The sequence below is a fragment of the Mercurialis annua genome, linkage group LG1-X (assembly GCF_937616625.2).
Source record: "Mercurialis annua linkage group LG1-X, ddMerAnnu1.2, whole genome shotgun sequence".
Classification (NCBI taxonomy): domain Eukaryota; kingdom Viridiplantae; phylum Streptophyta; class Magnoliopsida; order Malpighiales; family Euphorbiaceae; genus Mercurialis; species Mercurialis annua.
This window is the reverse complement of record NC_065570.1, coordinates 897378-909331: the sequence shown is the minus strand read 5'-3', so window position 1 is coordinate 909331 and position 11954 is coordinate 897378. Positions and strand designations below refer to the sequence as shown.

General features: G+C 33.8%; 2 protein-coding genes across 2 annotated transcripts; both read right to left on the bottom strand.

The window, feature by feature from the left end:
* Nucleotides 1-1135: 1135 nt before the first annotated feature.
* LOC126664757 (wall-associated receptor kinase 2-like) lies at nt 1136-4212 on the bottom strand. The gene is made up of 3 exons (XM_050357299.2): nt 3181-4212; nt 2429-2605; nt 1136-2348 (listed from the first exon to the last, which is right to left on the bottom strand). Exons 1-3 carry the CDS (start codon nt 4157-4159, stop codon nt 1297-1299), a joined length of 2208 nt encoding a protein of 735 aa, XP_050213256.1. The 5' UTR covers nt 4160-4212; the 3' UTR covers nt 1136-1296.
* A 90-nt stretch (nt 4213-4302) lies between these two features.
* Nucleotides 4303-8638, bottom strand: LOC126664758 (uncharacterized GPI-anchored protein At1g61900). The gene is made up of 8 exons (XM_050357300.2): nt 8313-8638; nt 7511-7675; nt 6806-7411; nt 5841-6086; nt 5701-5712; nt 5174-5317; nt 5019-5063; nt 4303-4680 (listed from the first exon to the last, which is right to left on the bottom strand). Exons 1-8 carry the CDS (start codon nt 8344-8346, stop codon nt 4610-4612), a joined length of 1323 nt encoding a protein of 440 aa, XP_050213257.1. The 5' UTR covers nt 8347-8638; the 3' UTR covers nt 4303-4609.
* Between the last annotated feature and the right edge of the window lie 3316 nt (nt 8639-11954).

Genomic DNA, 11954 nt, shown 5'->3' with positions numbered 1-11954 from the left:
AGGGCCGTTTGGTTCAAAGTTGGAAATGGGAATCGGAATGGAAATCGGAATGAGAAGGAATGGGAATGGGAATGATTGTTTTCATTTTTTGTTTGGTTCAAAATTAGTGTAGAAATGAGAATGGATAAAATTTAATAAAAACATTATTTATTATTTATTAAAAATATTTTTTTAAAAATAAAATTTTTTTAAAAAAATATAAAAAATTAAAAAAATTATTTTATAAAAAAATTAAAATTTAGAATTCGAAAAAATTTAAAAATTATTTTCGAAAAAATTATAAAAATTAAAAATTATTTTTTTATAAAAAATTAAAAAAAATTAAAAATATTTTCGAAAAAATTAAAAAATTATTTTCGAAAAAATTATAAAAAATTTAAAAAAAAAAATTAAAAAAATAAAAAAAAATTAAAAAAATTTAAAAAAATATTAAATTTTTTTTATTATTCTAAGTATATTTTTTAAAATAAATATTTAAAAATAGTTTTTTTAATAATTATATATTTATTATTTATTATTAAAATATTTTGTAAAATTTTGATTCCCATTCCCAAAAGTCCATTCCCATGGGGTAAGGGGAGAATGGGTGATTTTCATTGAGGGAGTAATCACATTTCCATTTCGTGCAATTTGACAAAACAAATATAAACAATGGGAATCATTCCCATACCCATTCCCATTCCCCCTTTTTATGGCGAACCAAACGGCCCCTAAATTCGCCACGTACAATTATAAACCATCTATTTATTATGTGACATGTGTCAATAACAAATGTTATAGCCAATCAATAAATATCACATTAATTTATCAAATTTAAAAGTTTAATCCCTCATGTAAAAAAATGAATCTATTACCGGTTCAAACTCATACCGGACTTGATGAAAAAAATAAGTGTTTTAAGTCCGGACCAAACAGACCAGACATGGGCGGATACTCGTTCCAATGATCAGCTCTAGGACAATCAAAACAGAACCAGACGCACAATTAAAAAAACAGAGAAACTGCATTAGAAAAGCCTAAGAGGAAATTCAATTATTCAATTAGCAAGTATTATAAGTTAAACTTGTCATGTAATAAAAAATAAACAAAAAAAATCCCCAAATTTAAATGTATCTAATAAAAAACAAAAAACTATGTCTTAGAATTAGAAATTTCTGTTGCATGGAAAACAGGTGAAACCATATTTATAAAGTCTTGGAGTTTCACAAGCGTTTTAGAAACAAAAAAACGAATTTCTGAGACGCAGACTCGATAAGTTTCCGTGCAATATAAAATAGAAATAGGGTTCCACACCGGTCATAGACTGGAGTAATAATTGTCAAGCTTCTCCTTGACTTGCTTCATCGTCGGCCTCTCATCTCCGAATCGACCCAGGCACCAGTTTGCAAGCTCCGCCACTCCCATCAGCTGATCTTCTCCTCCTTCGTCTTTTACTCGGTCTTCAATAATGTCAAGAATTACGCCATCTCTCATCATAGAAGTGAACCGATGCGCAAGAGCTTTTTCGCCATTGGACGATCCTTGTTGCGTGTGACCAACCACCGGCTTCCCTGTCAAAAGCTCTGCAAGAATAACTCCGAAACTGTAAACATCGCTCTTTTCGTTTAAAAGCCCTGTCTCGTAATAATGTGGATCAATGTACCCAATAGTCCCCTGAACAAGAGTACAGAAATGAGTTTGAGTTAAAGTAACCAATCTTGAAATTCCGAAGTCCGAAATTTTAGCAGTGAATTCATCATCCAGCAATATGTTTGCAGACTTTATATCTCTGTGGATGATCTGCATACAAGTCTCGTAATGCATGTGAGCCAATGCTCCTGCGGTTTCTGCTGCGATTCTTAAACGTGTCTTCCAAGAAAGCGATGATTCTTTACCTTCATCATGTAAATGATGGTAAAGAGTATTGTTTGTGATGAATTCGTAAACTAACAAGGGAACTGGTGTCTCTAAACAACATCCCAATAGTTTTACGACATGTGGATGCTTTACTTGCGAAAGAACAATCACTTCGTTTATGAACTGCGTAATCTGTGATCTGTCCATCATTTTTGACACTTTTATTGCAACAATTCTGCCATCTTTTAATGTTCCTTTGTATACTATTCCGTTACCTCCTCTCCCGACTATCTCACTCTCGTTGAAATCGTTTGTCGCCTTTTTCAGCTCCGATTCGGAGAAAACCATGGCAAGTTTGCTGGATTGATCCGATTTTGAAAGCATTTCTTGAAGTAGTAGACCACCGTTTTCATTGAATAATTTTTTTCTGATCTTTCTGATAGTTCTTCTTTTAATTCCGATCCAACTGACGAAAATGGCTATCACTCCGACTAGAATGACCACGAGCATACCTACGAGTAAAAATAATCAGCACATCAATTGTTTTGCCTGTTAATTACATTGGTGCAAATTTGATGAATTGCGTGCGTACCAAGAAAAAGCTTAGGCCATAGTCCAAGATGATGAGGAGAGATGCAACCTTTTCCGTCTCTTTTACCATCTCCGGTGTAGCCTTTCAGGCATGAACACGCGTAATATCCTGCTCCGTTGATGCATGACTTCGGATAAATACATTGATTCAGGCTTGAATCAACGCATTCGTTAACATCTGAACTCCACAAGAACAAAGTTAAAAAGAGATCACTCGTCAAGCAAAAGTACCATGTTCGGGTTAGTAGAATAGACAGTACCAAATGTTTATAGCTCTGAATCATTAGAAAAAGCTAACATGGACATCATTTTGAGTGTATTCAAAGAACATTTGTACAAATTCTGGACAGCTTGACATATCTAAATATTTTTAGAATATGCTAAAATGGATGTTCACATCAGCTTTAACTAATTTGGAAATGGTAGGATGTTTTGGTTGAAATAAAAATAAAATGAACTCTCAGAAAAATCTAAATTAAAATTAGAATCCCAATTTGAAACAAAATATAAAGGTTATAAATCGATCCTATTAACCCTACAATGTTCAATATGTAAATAATAAAGTAGCAATCAAAGCAAAGATACAATTTATGAGCGAATATTGCATGAAATTTTTTAAAAGCTTTCATTTGCAGAAACATTTTGAAACCATTATTGTCACAGATATGGTTTAGCCATTTTAAAATTCAGATTTTCCTGTTTAAAATTTCTGTTTACGCACAACATAAGTGAATATAATAGAAAAAAGAATACCTTGGCAGCCATTTTCGAGATAAGGATTTCCATGAAATCCCCGAGAACAGTTGCAACGATAACCGGAGCCATTATCAACGTCGTAACACACACTACCTTTGTCACGGCAAGCATAATTCTGAGGAGCCTTTTTAGCTTCTTCGCAATTTTTATCTCCCACTGCCCAATCTAATATCACAGGAAACTCTCTCCCCTTCTTTAAATTAACCAGGTCCGGAGTTGTGAAATTATAGTAACCATCTTCTACTAGAAATACAAAACTGCACGGACTGAAATTTAATACATAAGGATGGAGAAAATCAAGCGGATTGTTCATACTAGTTACGGAGAATTCCTTGTATGCTTTAGGAACGAGACCCCTGTGGCATCCTATGCCGGAGCAGGATCCGTTGACAAGTTCGGATGTACTATCACAATAGGCGTGGCTGAGTGTGCATGTTACTGGTTGGCCACTACCGTCGTCTTTAAGAATAGATAAATCACAGAGATATGCATAAGCTTCGCAGCCAACTAAGGTGAACTTGTTTCGGGTGTACGACAGTGGGAAAGAGGAGGTGTAATAATAGTTATAAGTTTCCTGAGTTTCCTGTGAATAATCAGAAGAATAGTGACTACACTGATAAGAAACTGGAAGTGAAACTCGTAATTCGCCATTAATGGATATATCCAAGATCTTGATGCCAGGGTTTACGGTTTTTTCATCAACAACTGAAATTGCTGTGTCGTTGATGCTTTTAGCTAATATTGGAATTTTAGCGTCGTTGCATAATATATGGAAGTTGTCGTCGAGGTAACAACCCGGTTCCATGCCGAATGGGAACGGTATAGTAACATTGCCGCAACTTCTCCGACAATCTGAAACAGGCTTCAATCCGAATACTAGCGGTGGTGCTGCAGTTGGTGCCGGTGAAGGAGCCGCTGTCGGTGAGGAAACTCGTAGAAACAACAATTGCAGAGCTAGTATTTTCAAGAGTTTCATCTTTTCTCTTGTTTGGATTGTTGCTATTAGGGTTATAATATAAAAAATCTAATTAGGAAGAAATACTCTGATTCTGCAGCCTGTAAGCTTACCATTTTAACAAAATAGGAAAATTCTGTATGATATTCAAGAAAATAGGAAGATTATTAAATATGTTAATAAAATATATGGGAGAATCTTTATGATCTAATACTTGTGTACATAGAAAAATATACACGGTAAGATAGGAAATTACAATATTATATTCTGATTTTTTCTACTGTATCGTTGTACTTTACAAAAAAAAAATTATTATTATTACAGAAAACATGCAAGAATCATGAATTAATACAATCAGAGGAGAGACAAACTAGAATTCACCTTAGGTTGAAAATTTGCTGACTCCCAAGTACACGTGTCATAACTAACTTCATTCTACAAGAACTTGTACGCTTCAATTTCACTACAAATCTATAACAGCATCATCATAGCAGCTGAGGCACCAAGTAGTACATAAAACACTACATCTTCATTATAAATCCCTATCAAACATCAAGTTTAAGTCAGTAAATGGCAATGTTCTTACATCCAAAGGCAATTACCGCGCATACATACTGAAATCGAACCAAACTGAATAGGAACTGAAGAACCAAATTCAGTTCGGTTTGATGATGTTTAGAAAATGATTTTTGGTTTGGTTCGGTTTTGAACATAAAGGATTCAGTTATGTTTTACTGCAAACTGAACCGAACAGAAAAATTCAACCAAACTTGACTAGTTCAGTTTGAAAAATATTATTCATTCAAAATTCTGGTTAAAAAATGATTCAGTTGGTTCGGTTGCACACAACTACATATGAAGCTATTGTAGAAATTCTTACCATTTTGGGCAGATGCAGCTGCTGGAAGTGCAGGAAGTTTCAGAGCTGCCAACCCAGTAAGCCAAGTTAGAGGGCGAGTAGAAGACCGGGGAAAAAGATTTAAACAACAGAAATTTACTATTTAATGAAGACAGTTAATAATAAGTCAGACATACTTTTGTTGCATGATGATGCCGATAACTGAGACGAAGATGGCCATGGAGCTGGAATGTTGTCATTTAGATCACAAATGAAGCTTATCCCTGAAGACTTGTCCAGTGTTGCATCAGAAGGCAAACTTGGTAGAAGGCACCCAGATTCTATTCCAGAAAAACAAAAAACATATGGGAAAAGAGCATTCAGATGACAAACAACGAAGCAATAAAATAATTATTTCTATAATAATTATATAAAAAATGGAAAAACGAAAACAAAATTGTAAACATTTTCTAAGATATTGTAGACAAATCTAATCCACTCTACTATCATGCTTCATAGTTTTGAATACTCGCATTAGTGTAAGACACTCAGAACCTTGATTCATGTAACGCATATGGTTAAATGATGAAAAAAAAAACACTCAATGCATTTGAAATCTATTTTTAAGCACTCTGTGTGAGACACCAACAAAGACTTAATAAATAGTACAGGAAATAAGAAAGTATGTGGCAACAAAAATGCATAGATGGTTTTTAGTACATACCTTGCTTTGCAACTGATGTAGTCCAAATCATTAACCATCAGCATAAAAAAATGACAAAACCACGTGGCAGGTGCATTAGTATCTCCGTAAAGAAATGGAAAGGGAAACAGAAAATATTTCAGTATGATTAGAAGATTGACCTTGGAGTGAGAAATCCTTGAGGCTTATGTGACAAAGGCTGTAAACATCTCTGGTGATATTAGATTTTTGTAACTTCATTCCGAGAGTAGTAGCACAGTCCAGAGCTTGCAAATTTGTAATAAGGCTCTGCTTCTGCAAGTGAGACACATAGCTGTCCATGGCACTACAGCACCCAGCAGTGTTACTTATCCCATTCCCACAACCCTTTGCAACATGATTCATGTCAGGGAAAACCAGAGGGCAAACTGAAGCACAAAACACAAAAGGAAATATGAGAGAAGATTAAGCAACCAACAAGACTTAGTTGAAAGAGATTACTGATTCTGTATTAAGTTCAAACAGAGGAATGATTAGCTAACATGATGTGGTACATATAATATGCAAAGAAATGATGTTAACTTCAAGGAACTGAAGGTACTTCCAGTAGTCCGTAGCATGGACACAATTACAGGGAAACATGACACGTAACACAAACACAGCGAAGCGGTGTTATTTTCAGGTTTCCTATTTTTAAATAAAAAATTTGTATCCAAAACGCCAAGTTTCCGACAAGTTTCAGAAATGAAAAACGTTGATTAAATGAAGTGTCCATGCTACTTACCCATACATTAGAGCAACTAGTATATGTCATCAATTTGGCATATGCATCATAGTGATATTCTGCATGACTTCCTAATTGGGATTTAAAATATGTAGTTACTTGCACAGTTGCACAACCAAATATACAAAAGAGAGTGCATTCAGATTGTTGTAGTCGTTAAATGGCATTACTGTGCAGAATATAGAGAAAATGTGCTTCCAATATTGAGAACTCCCTTTAACACAACAGTCAACTAACAATCTGAAAACCAAATGCAACAGAAGAAAGGATCCTCAGGGGCTGAACCAAAGCTCAGCTATCACTCTCGGGATTCCAATTATGAAAATAAAGTTAGTATTCTAGATTCATATTTTGCAAACTAACCTTTATTGACGTTGCAATTAGATAGTCCTCTGAGAACCTCCTTTGCATGAGAAGAATCAAGTTTACTTGCCAACCACCGGAGAACAATATGTTTACAATCATTGACCCTAGTTGAGTGCTCAGGTATACCATGCGCCTCATCTAAACTCAAGACTTCAGAAGCTTTTAAAGCAATTCTTGTGGCAGCTTCTGATATGGCATTTTGACATACTTGGTCACAACATTCTTTTACGGGATCAATCTTCTCACAGGCCGCAAGAAGCTTAGATGAGTCCACAGTACTTTCAAACTCATTTACATCTTTAACCGGGCAAGAACCTTCAGTGAGATTTGACGGATGGACAGAGCATAATCTCTTAACATTACCGGCAGCGCCCTGACCCATCAAAATTTGCTCAATATCTGAAAGACAGTGCTTGGAATCAGTTCCATTTAAAGCAAGAACATTTGTCTTTTTACTGGATTGACCAATTAGAATTGTGAGGGTGGCTTTTAACTGCGGGCAACAGATAACATTTGCCAAAAGTGGTGCAAAAACCGCCCAGCAATCTATTGATGTTATGCTTATTAGACTCTCAGCAGCAGTGAAGTTCAACGTACAAAGTCCTGCAAGAAAAAGGTTAGAATCAAGTTCATAAATTTAATTCGGTATTCCAATTCACCTGGCTCAAGAGTCTAATACAACCAGAGGAAATAAACAAAAACCTGATAATTTTGGTATAGAACTATTTGTGAAAGGCTGCAACGGAGAAGGTGCGAGACTTGGAAGAAACGGCTGAGGACCTGCATTCGGAGAAATCTCGGGAAGATAATCATCCAATCTTCTATTAGGCAATGCAGACCCCCTGATAAAATGATATTCATTTAGACCTACAGCCGAAGACGGGTCAGGGTAATGAGTAAACTCAAAATGCCATTCAAAAGATGAAAATGTAAACTTCAAACCAATATAAAACACAGCCATAGAATCAGAACATAAAATTAACGGAGACTGCAATCAAACATACACAAATAACCATGTTAAATAATAGGTAATCCGTAAGATAAACGCACACATTTAAGTTCAACTAAATGTCCTTCCACCAAATGAAATCTTACATAGATAATTAGTTTGACTAAGTTCACTACAGCACCCTAGACTTTGCTAAACCATTCTGCCCATTATCAAACACTAGAAACAGCAAGAGCCTATATTCAAAACTAAATCAAAATCTAAGTAACACCACTTAGATGCTAGGTCCCCGTTTCGTTTCAGAAACATTTCCAACATTTGACGTTTCAGACACGAAACTTCATCTTTTTACATAGTAAACCTTAAAATAACACTGTTTCGCCGTGTCCATTAAACAATTCACATGGAATCATTAAATTTACAAATACCATAACACCAACAAATAGTAAAGGCACTAAAAGCTACTACATTTAGTTCAAAAGAAAGCAGCTTTAACAAAACCCAACAGAAACAAACTCACTCACACAGATCATAGTACAAAAGATGAATACTTACACAAGAAGAGCAGAAAAACCTTGAGAAAAAACATGGCTGAACTCAATTAAATTTCAGAAACCCCTTCATTACATGCTAAGCAGAGGGTTATGTTTAAATTAGTGTTGTAAGTCAAAGGAAGAAAGAACCAGAAACCCCATTAGAGAGAGCGTAGTGTTTAAGAGATAGAGAGAGAAGGGGCAAAGTGGGGCCTACAAAGACATTGGAGGTGAGAGAGAGGTCATAAATAGAGAGCACTTGTTCCATTAATGCTCATCAATGGCCATTACAGTCTTCTCTACTCATTCTTCCGCTCTTTGCACGTGACAATTCGTGGTGGGTTTTCGCACGTATTAAGGCTGACTGGATATTTATTGGAAATTCAAAATTCTTACCGGCCGAACTTTATTACAGATTATGGGGTTATCGCACTTTTTTCTCTTTGCCGGTTAATGTCTGAATTTTAAAACGTTACAAATTGATATTCCTACTATATTTTAAATGAGTAGTATTTCAATAGAATTTGATTAATTTATGTTTATATGATTGTCTGTTAGTATTTTTTTTTTATTTTCACATTATTCATATAAATTGAAGACATATTATATTATAATGTGACTTTTTTCCATCCTTCTAAATTTAAAATGCAATTTGATGTCATGTTAATATAGGTATATATTGGCCGACTTTCATTTAAAAATATACTAAAAATCATTAAAATATGTAACACAATTATCAGTTTTCAACATTTTAAAATTAAGTAACCAAAATGTAAATAGCAAAAAATAGTATAGCCTTTAAAATAATTACTCTTATTACGTTATAAGTTTAAGACCAACTATTTTATTTTTCCAATTCAGCATAAATACATGAGCAAATTACTATGACACTCCTCATAATTGACATAATTCACAGTTTAGTCCTTTTTATTTGGAAATTGAACTATATTACCCTTCATTTTTGCTTTTGTTAACGATTTAGTACTTCCATTCATTTTGGATGTTAGTCAATGAAGTTAACGAAACTATATGGTCTCCCACTTTTGTTTTTCTCAACGATTTCACCTCTCACTTTTGTTTTTGTCAACGATTTCCTCCCTCAGATTTGATAATTTATCCATAAGTTCTTTAACTTCATTGAATAACACTAAAAATGGATGGAGGGACTAAAATATTAATGGAAGCAAAAGTGAGGGGCCATATAGTTTATTTTTCAAATAAGAGAGATTAAAGTGTGAATTATGTCAAATGTGAGGAGCTTTATAGTAATTTTCTCTAAAACATTATTCTTGCCTTGATTTATTTTCTGACTGCTGTGATAAAAATTATTTAAAATATAGCCTATAAATAAAATTGAAGTGGCAAAAGAATTATTAGAGTATAATATAAAAATTAGAGTTTTAAAATAAAACAAGTTAAAGCGTTTATTTTTTAGGATCAATGCCACCAATTTAATCTTATTTATTTGGTTTTCTGTCCAAATTTCAGAGGCAAAGAACATTTGCCAATAATTTTTCTAGAATATTTAATAAAAATATAATATATTCAGTTTGTATAATAATTTATCCACCTAAAAGTAACATTTCAAACATTGTAGAAGCCAAGTTTCTGACATCATCGGTAAAATAGGTCCTACACGGCATTGTAGTGTGACCTGGCTTCTTTTTCGTATAGTTTTGGTCAACTAAACATATCTTATATTGCCACCTAGCTAAGACCAAGCACACATCACCTTGTTTTCTTCTCTAACATATTTTTAATTATTTCATCTCTTATATAAATATACACACACATGACACAACCTCTTACATTCAATTACTTAACTTGACATTTCCTCCGATCAACATGGGAAACTGTTGCAGAACCGCGTCGTCCTCGTCGGTAATATGGGCCGGGGACGACTGGGGATTCGTAACACAAGAGCATATCTCATATCACGATCATGATCAAGTTATCGAACGGCAGAGATTGTTATTACTTGCGGATGAAGATATCATTTGTTCTGCTTCGAATAATAGTTCTTCAACCAGAGAACTAAAAATCAAGATTACGAAACGAGAGCTCGAAGAGTTAACGGCGAGAATTGATGTCGTGCAAGGTTTAACGGAACGAGTTGCTATTAGCTTCATAAACTCATCATCATCGGCTGATAAAAATCTTGAAATGGATCAGTACCATCATCACAGGGTCTGGAAACCAGCTTTGCAAAGTATTCCAGAGGTTAATTAGCAATGAAATTAATTAGCTGATATTAAATGATTAATCGGATTCTTGATTGGAGAATTCCTTGTGTACAAATGGATGTTTTGATGTTAATTACGCACAGTTATTATATATTCTTTCATTTATATGATTTAAGTAATTATAAATGATGTAGCTAACTAATTAAAACTTCTTCTTTTCAGTCTAAATTAGGATAGGAAGAGTAGTATTTTTTTAAGACACAGTCAGATTAAATCTTGGCTAAATGTACAATTAGGACCCTCATATTTAGCTCAAATTTTAACTTGGACTTTAATCATTTTCGTTATTTGAAACTAAAAGTAGAACATAATGTTATCAAAATATGACAAAATCAACCCTCCTTTCACGATTCTTTTTTTCACCTTACTCATGCTTATGTGTGTAACACGTGGCATTAAGTTACAAATTAAAAAAGATCATTCATGTTCAAATTAAAATAAATCCCACATATGTATCATATGTTATCCACGTTGCCGGATATAACGCAAACAAATTAAAATTGAACCTAACGAGGTCAAAATTATATATTTATACTTAGATCTTTACTGACATAAATAAAGAACACCAACAAAAATTATGTGAAATACAAATCAAACTTGGAAAAAACTTATAGAATAAAATTAAAATTAAATATACAAATCATTTTTTAAATTATATGTTAAATTTTATCATTGAATCTAATACATATCCTATTAATTTGATTATTATCTATGCTGTAAAATATTAATGACTGAATGAAAGAGAATTACGTACAAAATGAAAATGTTATAAACTTTTTGATGAATAAAATGTTATAAACTGTTATTTTGATGAATAAAATGTTATAAACTTAAATTGACCAAGTATGTAGCTTTGTTTGGACTTTTTGTTAAAATGATTAGCTAAATCGAGGCTTGCACATTTTGATACCGTAATTCATGGTACGTTACCTAACCAATAGTTTATACTTAAAAAAAAATACCGAAATTCTTTTAACTATCCAAGAGAATGATCTTTAATAGTACTTCATTTATAATAATTTTAATTTTCAATGACCTAAATACCGATTCATCATTTGGTCTTGTTGATGGAAAACACAAATCTGGGTTTTTGATATTTGGGTGCCTCATAGGCACCCAAAAATCCAGTTCTGTGCCTCTTCTGAAATTAATTCCAGAAGAGTGCCAGGACCCACATGTTCCGCATTCTTAGAATGCGGAACATGTGGAGTTCCGCATTCTAGGAATGCGAAACACGCTAATCAGATTAATTAATCTGATTAGCAGTGTTCCGCATTCCTAGAATGCGGAACACTGACATATTACCGTTGGGAGACCAGCTCCCAACGGTAAATTAAATGCGTTCCGCATTTCTCAAATGCGGAACGCATTTAAGTGACCGTTGGGAGCTGGTCTCCCAACGTTGCCTATAAAAATGGGTT